This window comes from Canis lupus, chromosome 17, assembly GCF_003254725.2.
Source record: "Canis lupus dingo isolate Sandy chromosome 17, ASM325472v2, whole genome shotgun sequence".
NCBI classification, from domain to species: domain Eukaryota; kingdom Metazoa; phylum Chordata; class Mammalia; order Carnivora; family Canidae; genus Canis; species Canis lupus.
Genome location: NC_064259.1, coordinates 37,276,943 through 37,296,299, shown reverse-complemented (window position 1 = coordinate 37,296,299; position 19,357 = coordinate 37,276,943). Strand labels below are relative to the sequence as shown.

At 46.0% G+C, this 19,357-nt stretch overlaps 2 protein-coding genes across 2 annotated transcripts; both read right to left on the bottom strand.

Annotated features, from left to right (window-relative positions):
• Positions 1–908: 908 nt before the first annotated feature.
• On the bottom strand, positions 909–15,809 carry IL1F10 (interleukin 1 family member 10). The gene is made up of 6 exons (XM_035700848.2): positions 15,682–15,809; positions 10,160–10,270; positions 4,411–4,470; positions 2,300–2,385; positions 1,882–2,009; positions 909–1,596 (listed from the first exon to the last, which is right to left on the bottom strand). Exons 2-6 carry the CDS (start codon positions 10,204–10,206, stop codon positions 1,384–1,386), a joined length of 534 nt encoding a protein of 177 aa, XP_035556741.1. The 5' UTR covers positions 10,207–10,270; positions 15,682–15,809; the 3' UTR covers positions 909–1,383.
• On the bottom strand, positions 14,427–18,807 carry IL36RN (interleukin 36 receptor antagonist). The gene is made up of 5 exons (XM_025453911.3): positions 18,743–18,807; positions 18,503–18,563; positions 16,864–16,949; positions 15,682–15,809; positions 14,427–15,487 (listed from the first exon to the last, which is right to left on the bottom strand). The coding sequence occupies exons 2-5, from the start codon at positions 18,529–18,531 to the stop codon at positions 15,263–15,265; spliced, it is 468 nt and encodes a 155-aa protein (XP_025309696.1). The 5' UTR covers positions 18,532–18,563; positions 18,743–18,807; the 3' UTR covers positions 14,427–15,262.
• Positions 18,808–19,357: the final 550 nt, after the last annotated feature.

Sequence of the window (19,357 nt, the reverse complement as noted above, 5' to 3'; positions counted from 1 at the left end):
AGCTTGTTCTTGTTCGCCCTCTTTTCCCCATCTCCCAGAACAAGAGTGGAATAAAAATGTGTGGAACAACATTGGGGTCAGATGGGCCCGGATATCTTGGGTTTCATCCTGTACAGCTCATGCGACCTTCAGCAAGTTATTTCACCCCTGCTGTTTCAGTGTCCTCATCTGTCAAAGGGATACAAATGTTCACCTTGCAGGGCAGCTCTGAAGGTGAAGACAGCCTGTCCTTGGCTACCTTGGTCCCTGGTGCATGTTGGATGGACGTGGAGTAGTTACACAGGAGAGAAAGAGTGCCAGCAGCCCATCACTCTGAGCACTGACACCATGGGCTCTCTGCCCACGTCTGTGCCTGACCCCACATTGTCTGTGAAATGGAGAGGGATCCTGGCTCTGAGGACAAATGTCAGTCCTGACTGCAAACTCTCAGCCAAGTCCCAACCCTGTATTGCTGGCTGGAACAAGTCAGCTCGGCCCTGCTCCACTATAGCCTTAAACTCAACACACTCAGTACAAACTCGCCATCTCTCCCTCGCTGATCCTCCTTGCTCCTCACAAGTCAAAACTAGCAGACAACCAGGGGCACTGATCAATCGGTTGAATGACTGATTAACTATGAAATATCTGATAGGCAAAGTACAAGATTTAAACTAAATCTACTAAAAATTATGAGCAGCCCAAGACTTTGTCCACCTGTAGACAGAGGGGGAGAGCTGGGTTCTGCCTGGAGCTTCTGGCTGTTTCTGGAAGTTGTAGAGCAGATGGGCTGCAGGAGAAGCTGTGGCAACCTTCCAAGAATTCACTGAGTGACTCATTCCCCTTTCAGTAAGCACTGTTCACAGGGATATACTAAGACCTTGTACTATTTTCCTATTGTTACTATAACAAATTACCACAAACGCAGTGGCTTAAAACAACACAAATTTATTATTTTAAAGTTCTGGAGGTCAGATGTCAGAAATGGGTTTCAGTGGACTAAAATTCAGTTGTTTCTCCTAGAATCTCTAGGGCATAATCCATTCCTGTGCCTTTTCCGGCTTCTGGAAGCCACCTGCATTCACTGGCTGGTAGCCCTCATCCCCTACGTTTGAAATTAGCAGCACAGTATTTTCCATTCTCTGGTTCTCACCCTCCTTCCTCACTCTTAGAAGGACCCTTGTGGTTATACTGGGACCACTGTGATAATCCAGATGCTCTCCCCATCTCAAGATCCTTACCTTCATCACATTTGCAAAGTCCGTTTTGCCTTGTAAGGTAACATTCACAGATTCTGGGGATTAGGATGTGGACATCTTTAGGAGGGGCATAATTTTCCTACCACAGATCCTGAGCAGGATGAGCTTGGTGCGGGGGCATTGGCCTGGAGCTCAGCCTCCTGCATCCCTACCGACTCTGCTCAAAGTAGAATTCAGTGCGGGCCAATGGCTCACTCTCCTTGACAAGTTGTACTGGCTGCTGGGGCTCAGCTGGGCCACAGAGAAACCAGCCAGGCCAGGCAGCAGCCTCAAGCTTGAAGGCTGAGCCTGAGCTTCTCTGGAAGAAGGTGAAGCGTGTAGCCTGTTCACCACCCTTGTACAGGTCCTCGATGTTCACATCCTGTGGGGGCAAGATGGCTGCTGCAGGATGAGGCCACTGGTTGAAGTGTCAGCCCTAGAGGCCTCTGGGGGTTGGCCAATGAGGGACTTTACAGGGAGGGTCCATACCCAGGGAAGGGCCTTCTGTAGGTTCTGGAGGGCAGGGGTCTTGGCACTAGGTGTAGAGGGAAGGGGAGGAATGTGTGGACCTGGCCGGGAGTCCCACAGATGGGTGCAGAGATGTCAGAGCATCCTGGAAGCCAGGCCATGCCTTCAGGGTCCCCCAGAAGAAGGTGTGGTTTCTCACCTCCAGCTGCAGGGTAGGCCCCTCTCCTGTCTCCACACATGCTAGGCAGCGACTGCCTCCCTGGATCCCCAGGAAGATGGGGACTTTGGTACGGTCCAGGCCTCTGTTGGGAAGTATGCAGATCTTCTCTGGGAGGAAAGAAAGAAGAGAGCCAGGAGATAAAAGGACCCAGATTGTAAGTTCTCAGTGAGCTAAGCCTGGGCAGGAAAAAACTGGGCCAGGGCACACCTGGCTTGACCCCTGCATGCAAGCTGCCAGGCAGGCTGGGACCCCTGCAGCGGTCATGACACTCCTAAAAGGAGAGGTCCTCAGCTGCTCCCTGCCTCTTCTTACTGTCACCAGGGCAGGAGGGAAGAGGAAAGCCAGTGGCAGGTGGAGCATGAATGTGTCCAAGGGGGTGGAGGCCCCAGATGCTCACCTGCACAGCAGTTGTCCACATTGGGATCTCCCACCAGGAGCTGGTCACCTCTGAAGTATAGAGCCTTCTGATCTGCATCCTTAATTCTGGAACAAGATGGTAGAGCTGACAGCCTGCTCCATTTAGGCAGCACCAAGCCCCAAAGTCACCCCCACGCTCTGAAGGATTACACTGAGCATTTAGGTGTTCTTCTCTCCTACAGGAGGAAGTAGGTGTATGACTCCACCCAAGAGTAGGTGAAACCAGGTCAGCCTTAAGGCAAGGGAAGGTCTTCTGGAACTCATGATTCTCAGAGGCTCCCTTTACCAGCCTTAGCCTCTGTCAGGGCTCTGGGCTAGCGAGGGAAGCCAGTGTCTTCTCACTAATGGGTAGACAGTTTTCCTGATTATGCTAGCCCCCTTTTCATGCCCTTCCTGAGAAATTTCCTAATGAGGCTCAGATGTCTCTCTAGAATAGAGTGACTCTTTTCCCAGATTTTCTGGGCCTGAACCAATTTTGCATAAATGTTTATTCCCTTCAAGGAAGGAATTAATTGAGTGTATAATAAAGTGTGGTTTGTGGGGCACCTGGGTGACTCAGTCAGTTAAGCACCCAATTCTAGATTTTATCTCTGGTCTTGATCTCAGGGTCATAAGCTCAAGCCCCATGTCAGGCTCTGTGCTTAGCACAGAGTCTGCTTGAAATCCTCTCTCCCTCTCTCTCTACTCCTTCCCTTCGAATGTGTGCTTCCTCTCTCAAATAAATAAAATCTTTTAAAAAAATAAATGTGGTTTGCTCTTCAAATATTTTAAAGACTTTCTTGTAGAGTAAAATCCACAAATCAGAAAAAAAAAATCTTATGTGACAGAAGGTTTGGCAACATGGTCACCCTGTTCCATGCAAGGTGTGTTCTAGGGTGAGCCCGTGCTATGGGTGCCAAATTTAGGAGGTCAGTGAAGAGCTGGAGGGTGTGATTACAGTCATTTGGGGTTGGCAGTGGTTCCAATGATCGGCATGGGAGGGTAAATACATGCAGGGGAGCAGGGAGGGAACTGTGGTTGAATGTACACAACATCAAAGTCCCGCAGGTTATTAGCTCGGTCACTTGGGTGTCTTCAAAATGTCTGTCAGTCACTCTCAGGATCTTGGGAGCCCACCCTACCTCCAAGGGCAGAACCTCTGGGCCAATGCCATCGCCTCCAGGAGATTTTTCTCTCTCAATAACAGCTAATTATAATATCCTTAGCTAATGACTGTATGTGTTTAAAGTAGGTTCACTTGTACAATAAAAATAAATTTCTGAAAAGACCTTGGACTTGCCAATTGGCATTCCCTCTCCAACCTGGGCAATGAGGACTTGTGGGTAATTCATCTGCCAGCAACATTCTATTTGGAGACCAGAACCCAAGTTAGATATGCCAAAGTGCTGACACCTGTTTTGTCATTTGGGTGCTTCACACACATGTGTCTTGCCATCCTAGGCACGTTGAAACTTCCTGGAGGCCCCAGCTGGCCCCCTCATGTCTAGCACAGGGCAGGCCCATGGTGGAACTGAGGAAATGCAGCCCAGAAGTCAGTCCTGTTTTATTTGTGTTATGTCTCATCTTGTTTCTCAAAGGGCTGGAGGCAGTTTACAATGAAAAAAATCACAGGCAATAAAATATACACTCTAAGTAGTGTCTCGAATGTCAAATGAGGTAAAAGTGACAGCTGGGAGTGCAGACAGGGAATAAAGGCCACGGAGGCTGACATATAAAGATGCTGTCACTGAGATTCAAAATTGTCTCTGAGTTCCTGGAGAGAGGAGGACGGAGCAGCACAGAGGGTGAATCCTGGCTCTGTGTGACATGAGGTAATTTATGTAACCTCTTTGAGCTTTGGTTTGAATGGACTCAGTCATGTCTCCCTTGTAGGTTACTCGGGATGGAGGCAAGGCAGTAGAAGGGCTGGCATCTTGAGGATGCTCAGGAAACAGAGCTATTGTTATGATCATGATGAATAAGCTTAATTATGGGTCACTTGAGATTTTTTGGGTGAGAAGGAGCTGCATCCCTATCCTTAGCCTTCTTTCCCTCTTCCCATGTCATCCCTAAACCCCTGGTTCATAAAGGAAGGACTCCAGGAAGACTTACATGTAGTATCGTGTCATGGGGAGGGAGCACATTCCTGTGATTGTGGGTGACTGGTCCTTGCTGAGAGAGAAGGAGAGAAGGGCTGTCAGAGAAGGAGGGTATGTAGAGCTGGGGGCAGGCTCCCTAGGGGTCCCCAAATCATTAAATCACAAACTGGAAAGATCTCACTAGGCTGCTTATGTATAATTGGCCTGCTGGAATCCACCATGGTCTCTCCAGCCCAGCAAGCTCCAGGCAGCTCTGCCTCACCCTCCTCTGGGGCCATCTGGCAGGGGTGTGAGCCCATGACATGTGCATGGTGCTAGCTTGGGGAAACCAAAGAATGGGTTCCTCAAAGATTTTAGACAGGAGTACTTCCTGGGGATGAAACTGAGGTGGCATGTGCTCCAGCCTCACAGTTTGGGGATGAGCTGAGCTCAAATCATGTCCCACTGCCCAGCCTGGTCCTAGAGTCACCACACTACTGTCCTCCCCGACCTGAGCTGAGGGAATAGCAGCGCTACCGGGAGGCATCACCAGCCTGCTGCTGGAGGGTGTAGGATCTCCCTTCAGGGTTAGCCTCATTCCTAGAGATTGGAACATTCTGCCAAGACTGTGAAAGAGACCACCCACCCCACCCCACCCCCATTCTGCTCCAGATGTAAAACAGGACAGGCCTGAAATATAGAGACTTGTGTGTTTGAGGATGAGTGATCTAAATTGTATCCTATTATTAATCCTGGACCACTCAAATTTGAGGATGAGTGATCTAAATTGTATCCTATTATTAATCCCGGACCACAAAGCTTCACACGGCTCTCCTCTCCTTCTGGTTGGATTGTCCTGCCCTAGAGCTTTTCCCCAAAATGACCACCTTCAGAAAGGCCATTCCAGAACCTAGCAAGGAAGAAAACCCAGAGTCAATCAGGGCAAAAGAGTGGTAGCCATTAAAAGTAGCCCAGAAAAGTAAATGCAAGGGCGGCTGGGGCTGAGGTATACACAGTAGGTCTGATTCTCACTGAGTAAGAAGAGGAAATAGAAAAAAAAGAGGGGATAGTAGAAACTAAGAAGGAACAGGGGAAAGAATGGGGACAGAAAGGAGCAGGGCTCAGAGGGAGAGAGTTTGACATGGAGGGACATTTTGAAAAGTGGGTGAGGAGGAACAGGTTGATGATGACAGCAGGGCTTCTGGCCACGCCAGTAGCACTGAGCTCCAGTGCCCAGTGTTAGTACTGGATCTGCCACTTAGTCACTGTGGACAAGTCATTTTCCATCCCTGAACTTGGAGGTGGGCATTTAAGTTTTGGTGAGAGCAAAGAATAACAGGGTGCCTCTAGGAGTGCAAATTCTGATGGATGTCGGTGACATGATTAAAATCTTAAAACAGGGATCCCTGGGTGGCGCGGTGCATGGAGCCTGCTCCTCCCTCTGCCTGTGTCTCTGCGCCTCTCTCTCTCTCTGTGACTATCATAAATTAATTAATTAATTAATTAGTTAATTTAAAAAAATAAAATAAAATCTTAAAACATTCTACACATACTTTAATATCACCTGTTCCCCTTATTATAAGGAAAAGTAATGGATTGTCCAAATGTTTAATTATAAAGATGTTCACTTTATTCAGACAGTAGTAAGAATTTGGAAATAAGCTAAATGTCCAATAGCACATCATTAGTTTAAAAAATGATGGCAAATTAAGTAAATAAGAAACATGTACATTAAAGATGATATTGTGGAAGAACATTTTACAACATCAAAATATGGGAAGTGGAAAATTCAGGTTATAAAGAATGTGTGCCTTATGATCCCATTTAAAGGCACACACACTGAGAGATACACCCAGGGATAAAGACTGTCCATATTGTTACACCACCTGTCTTCAGCAGGCAGAATTATGAGTGATTTCCTTTTAAACATGTCTTAACATCTTTACTATATGAACATGAATTTCCTTTGCAGTATAAAGCAGGTTTTCATTTTTTTCAAAAATTGAAATCCTCAAAGAGTTAAAAATAGAGCTACCCTAGGACCCAGCAATTGTACTGCTGGGGATTTACTCCAAAGATACAGATGCAGTGAAAAACTGAGACTCCTGCACCCCAATGTTTATAGCAGCAATAGCCAAACTGTGGAAGGAGCCTCGGTGTCCATCGAAAGATGAATGGATAAAGAAGCTGTGGTCTATGTATACAATGGAATATTACTCAGCCATTAGAAATGGCAAAAACCCACCATTTGCTTCGACATAGTTAGAACTGGAGGGTATTATGCTGAGTGAAGTAAGTCAATTGGAGAAGGACAAACATTATATGGTCTCATTCGTTTTGGGGAGTATAAAAAATAAGAAAGAGAATAAAGGGGAAAGGAGAGAAAATGAGTGGGAAAAATCAGTGAGGGGGACAGAACATGAGAGACACCTAACTCTGGGAAATGAACAAGGGGTAGTGGAAGGGGAGGTGGGCAGGGGGATGGGGTGAAACGGTGATGGACACTGAGGGGGGCACTTGACAGGATGAGCACTGGGTGTTATGGTATATGTTGGCAAATCAAACTCCAATAAAAAAAATTGAAATCAGTTAAAGTCATTGGCTCCCAAACACGCCTGCCCACCAATCACCTGGGGGCCTCTGGATAAGTACTATTTTCTGGGCTAAAGTTTCTGATTCTCCAGTGTTTGAAGTGACTCCATGACTAGCCAGGCTTGGGAACTGGTACACCATCTCGATTTTTCTCACTCTCAGTAGAACATATAAATCACCTGCCGATTTTGGTTCCCTAGGTCTAGGCTGGAACCTGAGACTGTGCATTTCAAACATGAAACCAAGTGATATGAATACCGCTGGTCCCTGGCCACACTTTGAGTGGCAAAGGACTAGTAAGATGGACAGGCTGCCAGCAGCGTGGCCTCAGTGCAAGCACTCTTAATGCTGTGCCATCTCTCAACTGAACCACTGGGGCTCCTTTGGTTGTAGCTGCAAAAATATGGGAAGCCTAGTAGCTTTGCCAAAGTCTGGCTGGGACAGATCAAGTGGAGGGCTCTGTGTGTGAGGATGAGGACTCCCACTCTTGGTCACTGTCAGCACATGGGGAGGCGGGCAGAAATTCAGTGCTGGTCCAGTCCAGCTGGATCCCTGGGGGCCCCAGAAGCCTTTTGTCCCGGCCTAACCCTAAATCCCAGTATTTTTCTCAAAGACTCCCATATCAGCCACCCCCTACCTGGGTTCTGGCTAGACTGTGATGAGGTGAATAGGAGTGAGAAGCCGGCCTCTCGTCCATCAGAGAGCCTGGGGTTCTGGTGCTGAGTGTCTGCCATGATCCCTCTCAATGCACCACACACTCCATACCTTAAGCTTTCCCTTCCCTATCATCACCAAGTGACCTTTCCCTGGACTTTGGTCTATAGTCCTCTCTGGACACCACTTCTGCCTGTCTCAGACTTCATCAATCCACCTGTCCTGAGTCAAAAACAATTATCCAAGTAGTGCTAGGCTTTCTCCATCACACCCTCTCCTCTTTCTCCTATACATTTTCTATGTGGACTATGTTCTCTCCAAACCCATATGTTAACTTCTGTGGAGCCAAATCTAAAGACTCTTTTGATTCCTCTAATATTTGGCTTCTGCCTCTTCAGAGCTCTTGACATTGATTGATTCATTCACACCTCCATTTTCCCCTTCTCAGGTTCATGTAGATTCTCCCTTCCATTTGGCGGTGTTCCTAAGGTGGAAGTCACAAGTCTAAGTCCTAAGCACTTTCTCTTGTACTGCATGGATTTGCCATTCACTCATTTCCAGAGCTGCAGTGATCATCTTGGTCTAATGCTTCCCAAGCCCCAACTGAACATGCTATTTTATCTCCAACAGTCTATAGGACACCTACCTTTGGACATCCTGCCATCACACTCAACCAAACAGATATGAAATCAAATCAATCTTTTCCTCCTCTCAGCCCATTCATCTCCCCCCTTTTCCTTATTCTAAGTCTGATTTACCAACAAGTACTGATAAGTTATTCTTTAAAATGTAATTTTGTCAGGGCACCTAGGTGGCTCAGTGGGTGAGCATCTGCCTTCAGCTCAGGTCATGATCCCAGGGTCCTGGGATCATGTCCCACATCAGGCTTACCATGGTGAGCCTGCTTCTCCCTCTGCCTGTGTCTCTGCCTCTCTCTCTCTCTCTCTCTGTCTCTCATGAATAAATAAGATCTTTTATAAAAAATGTAATTTTGTCTCCTTTTTAAAGATTTAGTTATTTGAGAGAGAGAGAGAGAGAGCATGAGTAGGAGAAGCAGAGGGAGAGAGAGAGAATCTCAAGCACACTCCATGCTGAGCATGGAGCCCGATGTAGGGCTCAATCCTACCACCCAGAAATCATGACCTGAGCTGAAATAAAGAGTCAGATGCTTAACCAACTGTGCCACCTAGGTGCCCCTAAAATGTAACTTTGTCTTCCTAATAGCCACTGGACCTGTGCCTGGATTCCTGATTTTTCTACCTTTAATCTAGTCCAACCTATGTGAGGTACCTGGACCTATATTCTAGGTATTGCTTTCACAACATCCCCACCCCACTCTAGAATCTACAGTGGCTGCCCATTTCATCATCATTTGGCCCTGATTCACTTTTATGAGTGTATTTACTTTTCTGTGGACACTAAACCACCCCTCTAGGCACGTGCCTTCTTCTTATCTTTCCAGTGGGCATGCTCAGAGTTGTCTTTGATTTCCATGGCTCAAAAGCCATGCCCCATCCTTTCCATCCATTCAGGTCTTTTGGCATTAGAGCCACTGGATATGTTATCATTTATCCATAGATTGAGTCTCTGGCTCTACCAAATTAATTATCAGGTCAGAGTAACAGCTCAGACATATGAAGTTATGTCACTTAACCTCCAGTTCTCAGTTTCAGCATCTATAAAATCATAGAATTAGAGTCTGTGGTTATTAAGATTCTTTCCAAATCAACCTATCTATGATTCCATGACTCAGAGTTTAATGAATCTTTACTCTTGTAACCCTACTCTGAACTCCTATTAAATTTCACTGTATTGTGTATTGTTCTATATACAGACATATTTTCCCTTATAAAAGTTAAGAATATCTTGATCCATGAAGGGTAGCATGTATCTTCTTCCCACCACCATGACACACACATATACTTACAACCAGGACATAGAAACACACATGGGAGATTTCAACCGCGGTTGGGTTCTAGACCTAAATCTGCTACCAATTTGTCTTGCCACCTTAGAAAATCCCCTGTAGTCCCTGGGCCTCCCACTAGTTATTACAATGAGAGGCTAGGCAAGGTCAGTATTTTTCAAAACTAAGTTTCACAATGAAAATTTACAAGGAAACCTAATGAAAGTAAAACAGATAAAGGGGGCTTGCTTTTGCTGAAACAGAGCATGATGGTGACACCAGAACCCTGCGAACACTGTACTGTCCTTGACCACTACAGCAAGCACCGGGGCATACCCCAAGCCTCACCACACACTTGAATTCCACTGGCCTAGCTATCTGAAATTACTTTTTAAAATCTTCTTATCTAAGTATTTTTAAATCTTGACTTGGCTTAACCAATGCCTTCTCTCAAATTCTTTCTATGTGCTCCCAGACTTATTTAGCATCCCATGAAATTCTGTGCAGGGGGTACCTTGTTATCTAGAGAGCTTGCCAAGAGGCATTGAGGGAGGGGATGTATCAGAAATATTGACAGAAATGAGAAGGAAAACGAGAAGGAGAGATAGAATACTGCCTATCAACCACTGACCTGTAATCCTGGAAGCCTGGAATGTCCAACTGATTTCTCCAGGGCATCTGCCCTGAGTTTATACTGTCTGGTCAGGGTGGGTCAAGCCTGCAGCAATCTTTATAATTGGCTCTAGGATGGGAAAGAAGAGACTAGAAATTTCACAATGCCTTTAGTACAGAGTGGATAATAAGAAGGTGGGGCATTAATGAGTGTTTGTTGAAGGGGGAGAGACTCATCCATTAACCCCTAGCAGAAGCCAGTCGCTGGGCCCCTGCTCATAGCTACTGTCATTGACATTGTTATTGGTGTTTTCAATAGCCAGGTAGACAGTCTTGGGGTCAGATGTCTTCATATTACCTTCCCTTTGGTGCCCCCATGGGGCTCTGTCCTAGACTTAGAGAGGTAGAGGAGGCAAGAGGGGATGCATCTGAGGGGCCCAAAGACAGAGCAACCTTTGGTGTTTTAAGCCAGGCTGCAGCCAGTGAGATAAGAGAGGGGACTGATGGCATTACATGTATGGCCCAGTTTGGAAAGAGGGGAGGGAAGCTTTTCAACAGGTCCTATATTAGCTGATACTAGGTTGATGACACAGAACATCTAAGGAAACCCACCTACAGAGGACATTGACCTTAGATACATGCTGGGACTGAGCAGCCATCACATGCCCTGAAGTGCTTGGACACATGACAGTGTGAGCAGGGCAGAAGTAAAGAGAATACTCAAGCCTCTAATCAACATTACTTAACTCAGTCCATCCATCCACCTATCTGTCTGTCCAATCAACCAACGATCCACCCATCCACCAATCCACCCATCCACCCATCTATCTATTCACAAGGGTCAGAGAAGCTTAGCATAGTGTTCTCTGGGGACCATCTGCCTTATGGTAATTTTCACTCTAAAGTCATTTGCACAGTTCCACAAAGGGCCTGGTAAGAAAGTAGGAGAGGTCCTCATGCAGATGCTTAAAGGGTGACAGATAAGAAAAGATGGGAGGGAGGGGACCCAATTTCTGTTTCTTAAGGCCAACAGTCATTCTTCACCCCTCTCCCAATCTCTTATCTCTCTGGAAAGGGCCAACACATGGGGTATTATGCCAGGTAATCAATGAGCATTTACTGAGCATTTCACTGCTGTGTGACAAAGACATGCAGTGCATAGTCCCTGTTGTTAGATAGCTTTACGGTTCAGCTGGGGAGCTAAGTCATAAACACTTAAAAAGATAATTAAGAAGGCCAGACTCTAATCTGTGGGACAAGAGCACATTGGAAACGATAGAGGCAGAGAATCTCCTTGAATTAAAAAAAAAAAAATTCCCAGAATTGAAAGGGCCTGAGTCATGGCATATAGGCTTCCTCCAAATGGAGAAACCTGTGCGACGGCACCCCTGAGACATAGTTAATCAGGCTCTTCTTCAACACTTCCGCAACCTCTTAAAGGAACCCTAACAGTGTATGTGGTCCTTGCGGTTAAAATTTTTGGGTCACACATAATTTCTACTCATTAGTCCTGCTTGTGCCTCCTGGAATTACACAGAACAAGTTTATTTTTCTATGAGGCAGAGCTTTGAGTGTTTGAATGGAGCTCTCTGTGCTTTGCTTCTCCAGGATAAAGAGCTTCAGCATCTTAGCCTCTGCCCTTAGGATTTGGTCTTAGGACACTCTCTATTACTCAGAACACACTTGTAGTCCTCAATGCCTATAACTGGCACCAATGCATTTCACCTCTATAAATACAGGCCAATCTGGGGGCTTATACTGAAATTGAAGAAATCTAAAACCACTATGTCTCTTTCAAAAAAGAGTCAGGATGCCAGGGTCCCCTAGCCTATACATTCCTAAAGGCAGCATTTAATACTCCTTCCTTTTCTATGGATTCATATCAGGTTATCTCTGCTGAAACCGTTTTGAACTCTACCATCTTACAAATGATGAATCAATCACTTTAGGCTGGAGAAAGCTTCCAGGTTGAGGTGAAATTTCAGCTGCTCCTTGAAAGGTGGGCCCATTTAGATGGGTGGAGGAGAGAGAAAGAATATTCCAGGGTGGAAGAATAGTTTCCACCTTCTGTACTCACTGATTTCCAGTTATTTGTCAAATATTATTTGAGGTGCTTAGAAACAAATTGATACAGCCTTGACCTTGAGGTCATTTCAGGGGCCATAGAAGTTGGCATAGCAATGTAGCACAGAGTAGATAACCAGAGATCTCAATTCAGCAAAGCCTTCTTGGAGGAGATGATGATATGAGACTATGAATGGGCCTGTGGGCAAAGAAAGAGTGTGAACTGGATCTGTAGAAACAAGCTTGATGCCCGGAGCTCATGTTCTTGATACTTCTGAGAGGTCTGTGATACAACTTATGCTGTCTGCTACCTGAAGGCTTTGGCGGCATCTGGGTCTCAGTAGCTCCACGGAGACAGACCCTTCTGGTCTGGCCACCTCCTTGCTAGTGCCTCAGCAGAATATGAACCTGCCAAGCTTGTCTGACTGGTGAGGTGCAGGAAGAATGCCTGGGGCTCAGATTTAGACCTCTCCTCTGGCTTCTGTTCTGATCCCCTAGAGTTTAGAAGGTAGGGGTGCTGGAGTGACAGTCCTTGGCATGTCAGACTGGAACTGCAAAGGTAATCAAGGAGGAACTAAATCTTGCAGGAACAGAGAATATTCAACAAATTTAGTATGATCAACTTTTAAACAGAATGTTTGGGGAAATAAAAGGTCAGATGTTAATTTTGAGAAGGGAAATGAAACTATTGGAGAAAATTGTAACCATAATAAAATAAATGTATTTCTTTCTCTTTCCCTCTGTATTAGTTATCTCATTGCTGTATAACAAGTGACCCCAAAATTTAATTGAGGAGTCTGAGTGGCTCAGTCAGTTAAGTGTCCAACTCTTGGTTTCAGCTCAGGTCATGATTTCAGGGTTATGAGATCAAGCCTTGTGTCAGACTCCATGCTCACTGGGAGTCTGCCTGAGATTCTCTATCTCCCTCTGCCCTCCCCACTTATGTGTGCCTGTGCTCTCACTCTCTCTCTCTCTCTCTCAAAAGATGAATAAATCTTAAAAAAAAAACCTTAGCAACTGAAAGCAAAAACATTTATTTTCTCAGTTTCTGAGAGTTGGGGATCTAGACCCGCTTAGCAGGGTGGTTCTGCTTCAGAGTTTCTCTTGAGGTGGCAATCAAGTTGTCGGCCAGAGTTGTGTCATCTGAATGCCTGACTGGGGCTGGGGAAGCTGCTTCCAAATGCACTTATGTGGCAGTTGGTAGGAGCTTCATTTTTCAACACATGGGTCTCTTTTTAGGGCTGCTTAGGAGATGGCAGCTGGCTTCCCCAGAGCAAGTAAACAAAGAGAGAAAACAAGATAGAGGCTGCAGAGTCTTTTGTAATCTAATCTCAAAAGTGGCATAATATTACCTCTGCCACATTCTGTTGGTCACAGAGAAAATGTGGGTACAATGTGGGAAAAGACACACACACGATGTGAGATGGGATCAGCAACGGCTGTGTTAATGTCATAGGGCCACCACAACCAATTACCACACAGCTGGTGATTCAAAATAATAGAAATTTGTTCTCTCACAGTTCAGGAGACTAGAAGGCCATCCTCCCTCTGAAGGCTTTGGGAAAAAATTCTTCCTTGCCTCTTCCTAGCTTCTGGCAGTTGCCTCAATCATGGCATTTCTTGCCTTATTGCAGTGAAAGTACAATCTCTGCCTCCATCTTCACATGGCCTTCCTGGTCTCTGTGTGCCTACGTGTCTTCTCCTTTTCTTGCACATGCAGTCATGTTGGATTTAGAGCCTACCCGAATACAGCATGACCTCTTAACTAATTGTATCTGCAAAGAACCTAATTCCAAATAAGGTCACAGTCTAAGGTATCCAGAAGGAAATAAATTTCAACCAGCACAGGATCCTTTGGAGGCTGAAACCCACACCTTGCAATCTTAGGGAGCTGTGACCACTCTAGGTCCAGAATTGTTCTTTCTATAAATTCTCTATAAATTCCTTCTTTATAAATTCTTTCTATAAATTCTCTATAAATTCCTTCTTCAGGAGATTTCAACCATGCTAACTCATCATATTCTCTTTCTTTGCAGGTTTGAGGAGATCTATGTTCTGATTCTTGCTGCTGCTGACCAGCAGAGTTCAATTCAATTTGAATTTCACTCAGGGAGTGCCGAGGATGGTCACAAATATTGTCTGCTCTGTTTTCCCCAAGATTAACTTATTTATTACACAAGGAGTCCATCTTCATCATGGAAGAATTAGAAAATGCAAATAAATAAAAGAACAAAAAGAAAAATCACCTATAATTGCTAAATTGATATTGCTAAAATTGAAGTAAACTCTTTCAGACTTCTATGCAGACACATATAGATATTTTTTAAATTAAAATGAAATTACAAGATATGCTACTTTGTAATTTGCTCTTCTCACTTAGAATGCCACGAGCAACTTTTCATGGGAATAGATACCAGTATCTTGGATTTTAATGGTACCTCAGGCTTCAAAAGGTAATGCCTGGACATTCTTCAGCCTTCTGAGCTGGAGTCATTCCTCGGACATCACCACCCTCTGCTGCCATGGCTAGAGCACGAGGGTTGATATGGAAAAGATAGAATATGATGGCAGTTGAGTTGTAAGGAAGAGGGATGGGGCTGGACCTTGGGTCTCTAACTCTATGACCTCCCTATTCTGCATACTGGTGGATGACAGGACTTCATGTGAGCAGCTGGTGGCCCTAATAGGCTCAACTTGGGATGGACTGGTCTGTGGGGCTCCAGACTACTGGGTAAGTTACCATGAAGCATGAAGGATTTCCACAATTCCCTCAACCCTGACCCCTTAGGAACCTTTTTATGTGATTTCCAATTCATCTTGAGTGGTTTTTGCAAGATTCCACAGAAGTAGCACCACTCAACAGGGAAAGAAAATGTGGACAAAGCCCCAAATCTCAGAAGGATTTACCTAAACTGGGAATCAAAAGGGAGAGTGGCCGAGTGCCAGCCAGAGGTGAGGCCCTGAGAGCAGATGGTGGGTGGCTGCCATCAGTGTCCTCCTCCACCTCTGCCCCGCCTGAGCTGCCTCTGCTCAGGTAGGTTCTGAGGGATGCATTGCCCTAGTCACACTGCTGGAAGTAGAAGTCTGTGATGGGGTTGTCCCAGCTGGCATCCTCTGAGAGCTGGGTAAGTCTGAGAGGCTGGTCTGCTTCAGGCACGGTGCAGAGGAACCAGCCTGGGTAGGCAGCTGACTCAAAGCTGGAGGTGAGCCCCGTGTCCCGCCGGTAGAAGGTGAAGCTCTTGGATTCCTTGGCACCAAGGTAGAGTTCCATGATGTTTACTGGCTGTGAGCAGAGGGGCAGGTGAGGGGAAGGAGTGGAGGAGGCAGGAGAACTGGGCTGGGGGCATGGAAAGGCAGGGCTGCAATCACAGAACCCTGTGAGGGAGAGGAGCTCAGGCCCTAGGATGCATGGCCCAGTGGCTTCAGGATCTGCTGGCTTATGAGGTCAGATAGCAAGGAAGCCCCCACAGGACTCACCTCTAGTTTCAGAGTTGGTTCCTGCCCTGTCCCACACGACAGGCACTGGCTTCCTCCCTGGACGCCCAGGATGACTGGAGACAGCTTGGCATCCAGAGACCGGTTGGGGACAACACTGATCTCCTCACCTAGAGAAAGGGAGCCATATTCAGGGGAATCTTCCCCTACATCGTGGACTTTGGAGAGCAAGACCTGCATGAGACATCCTGTCCCTAGACTGGGAAAAGGGAAGCCTGTTAGCCGCTGTCATCTAGGGAAGGGTGGTCTCTTGCCAACTGGCCCAATGACATTGAGGCATGTAAGGACATTGTACCATATTCCCATCCCTAGGCCCATCCTCTTATCCAGGTTCAAACCTTCAAGTCTTTTCTAAGCTCTAGGGAAGATCTGACCATTTCCTTTAATGCCTCTTGCCCTTCTGGCCTTGTTTTGGAAACTTGATTTGGTAAGACTATCATCAGATTTATTCAGGCATATTTATACCTTCTGTGATATTCCTGAGAACAAGAGGGTCTCCTTCTTCTCTGTACCATCCCCCACCACACATACAAACACATACACATTCACACATACATACATGCATGCATACACACATACACACAAGCACACACAGCCTGGCAGGAGTATCTGCCTGGCTCCACAGCCCAGTAAAGGTGTCCCAAGTGGGCAGGTATGTGCTATTTTAGAAACAAAACCTGTCATAGTGTATGGGGCAGAAGAAGTAAGCATGAGGCCAGATGGTACCACCTGCTATCTGGGTTGCATCACTCTGAGTAACCAAGAATCCCCACAGAGCAGAGGGGACCCTGTGTAAAGGGGTGGAAAGTCACTCTCACATGGGAATAAAGGCCTAGAGGCCTGTTTCAGATCTCTCCTCAGTACTGGGTCCCAGGAAAAGGAAGGTTTGGCCTAAGTCCACCTATGAGGGAAGAACAAAGCATTCATCCTGGAAAATATTCACACGTTTGCATAGAGGCTTCAGGTGGCACTGGGGCATGTGTCCTCACTTTGGTACAAGGTATAGTATTTTAATTGTCCTGCTTTTATGATGTCCCCTCTACTGTGTCAGGTCTGGGATCTGTAGGCCTGTGCCAGTTTGCATAGCTATTCTAAGCCCTCTTCAGGCCCCCTCCTCTCAGTGTATAGACACCTAGGGACATAGGGTCATTTTTTACCACCAACCTTTGATGACCTTCCCTGCATGCAGCCCTCCAGCTAGAAGCTGGTTATCATGCAGATAAAGTACCTTCAGTGCTGCATCCTTCATTCTGAAACATCAAGACACTTAGTTAGGGGAGGGATGGGTGTTTGTTCAGGCTGGCTGGGCTCTACAGAGTCCCCCAGTATCAGGCATTGTCTCTGTCTCCTCCCACTGTGCCAGAAGTAACTGCCCAACCTTCTCTGCCAGCCTGCTGGGCTCATACCCTACCAATGAGATAATAACACAGCCTCCCATCTGACTCTTGATTTTGCTCCTTCACCTTATTCCATCTTTTCTACACCAACCAATATTCTCCATGTGTGGACTGTGAGTCAGAGTGCTGGGTTCTTGTCTGGCTGTGCCACCATTGCTGCTGAGTCACAACAGATAAGCTGCTTGCTCTCTCTGGGCCTGAGTCTCCCCATTGCTAAATTAAGACAATGGGTTAGATAATCCCCAAGCCTCTTCCAGATGAAAATATGATTCTTCAATCATTTTTAAAGACATGAAGTCACATTTACTTCCATTTATTAAGTGAGGAATATCTTTACATTTAAAATTCTTGGGGCGTCTGGATGACTCAGTCAGTTGAGCATCAGACTTTTGGTTTCCAGCTCAGGTTGTGATATCAGGGTCATGAGATTGAGCCTTGTGTCAGGCTCGAGCTCCGTGCAAAGTCTGCTTAAGTTCCTCTCTCCCTCTCCCTCTGCCCCTCCCCACTATGCACACTCTCTCTCAAATAAATAAATAAATCTTTAAAAAGTACAAAAAATTAAAATTATTTCATTTTACTTTTCAAACTTATTTCTCATCTCTGATCACAGTTGATTTTTTGACATCCTGTGAGGTGAAAAATATATCCTAAAGTGGGTTTCTTCAGAAATTATATGGAAATAAGTATGCTATGTGAAAACTGGTTCAGTGATGGCTAAACACAAACAAATCTCATTCAAAGTTACTAATATATTGCATTGCACTGTGGTTCTCTTATAAGAAGACACAGTGGTATTTCCCACATGACTTGATCAAGGAGCAGCACTGTAAAGCCACTCATAGGATTGGGGATCTACAGAACACACGTTGGGAAAAGCTATGGTAGACTCTGAGTTCAGAGTAAGCAAAGACCATTTTCAGTCACTAGTGCAAAATCCAGAACGCAGCAGACTGACTGGCTCAGTACACGCCAGTGGACAGAGAGATTGATTGACTAAATCATTTTGTTGTTGTTTCGCCCTGAAGGGCAGCAGGGAGGTAATGGAGCAGAGTGGCTGGACTGACATCAATTCATCCCAGTGGGTGGTAACAGCTCCGACTGGGTCTCCTGACTTCCCTTCTCATTATGGATACTCAGGGCTGCGGCTGCACACAGACTGATGCACTTGCTCCCTCTTCTCATCAGGGAACCCCCATGAGGTGGCCAGCCTCAGCTTGACAGAGGCTGGAAAAACTTCTCTTAGGACAATGAAGGGCTGTTCACAACTTCCGAGCTGCCCACCCACCCATGAGAGCCCCAACTCTGGGCAGCCACAGCCCTTCTCTACCCAGAAAGGATGGACAACGGGTCTACCCATAACTTACTTCCCCCAGAGGACACACCCAATCAGAGGTTCAGATACTCACCGGAAGCACAGCGCCCCACTCAGGACCATCTTTAGCTTCAAAGTGTGTAGACTCTCTTATTCTGAAATAACACAAAATCTTAGGTGGAGATATAGACTGAGCTGGCAGGGGCCTGGGTAGCAAACAGCCTTCTGACCCCGCCCACAGTATGTGAACATCCCCCACAGAACAGAGGGTTCTAGAGGTGCGGAGAGCCTCAATCCTGCTGGGGAGAATGAAACCCAGCTCCCCAAAGGACACCTCAGAATGCTCCTTTCTCCTGGCAGAGCCTGTGTATCTGCCCGTTCCTCTGGGATGCCTCAGCCCTTTTAATAATGCACTAGGGAGGAGCCCCTGAAACTGCCAGAAGCTGAGGAGGAGCAGGGTTTCCCAGGTATTTCACACCACCCTAAGCCTCTGGAAACACCTACTGTTCATTACCTCTCCCAGGGAAGGAAGGTTCTGCAGATAGCATTCTTTCAGCAATTCTGATGAATTTCCAAGGGGCTTTCCAGCTCTTCAAGAGCACTCAGCTCCCAGACCTTAGACACTTCCAGACTCAAAGGCTTCAATGCAAATAGCCCCTCAAGGAAAGCAGATTTCAGAACAAATTCCCCCTTTCTCCTCCCTTCTTCTCTTCCTTCTGTCCTTCCTTCCTTTGCCAGGCCTATGGAAAATGCCAGAGGTGGGGCTTTCCTGCTCAGGCAATGTTTTAGTCTACATTTTCATTGTAGAAAAAACCTGAAAGTCCAGATTGGAAAAAAAATCCATGAAAACTTGTCTTCTAAAAAAAAAAAAAAAAGAAAGAAAGAAAACTTGTCTTCTTTGAGTGTACCATCAGAAAACCAATGACATTTTTCCTCTGTGTACATATAC

Bases quoted from the DNA above. Each gene is read 5' to 3' on its own strand.
- IL1F10 (XM_035700848.2), bottom strand. From the start codon at position 10,206: ATGCCCTGGAGAAATCAGTTGGACATTCCAGGCTTCCAGGATTACAG. The intron at 2,010-2,299 runs GTGAGCATCTGG...CTTTCCTCCCAG, and splicing joins TGTGGACAACTGCTGTGCAG to AGAAGATCTGCATACTTCCC. The intron at 1,597-1,881 runs GTGAGAAACCAC...TTGCCCCCACAG, and splicing joins GGCCTACCCTGCAGCTGGAG to GATGTGAACATCGAGGACCT.
- IL36RN (XM_025453911.3), bottom strand. From the start codon at position 18,531: ATGGTCCTGAGTGGGGCGCTGTGCTTCCG. The intron at 16,950-18,502 runs GTGAGTATCTGA...TTGATGTTTCAG, and splicing joins AGTGGGGCGCTGTGCTTCCG to AATGAAGGATGCAGCACTGA. The intron at 15,810-16,863 runs GTTGGTGGTAAA...CCCTTTCTCTAG, and splicing joins TGCAGGGAAGGTCATCAAAG to GTGAGGAGATCAGTGTTGTC.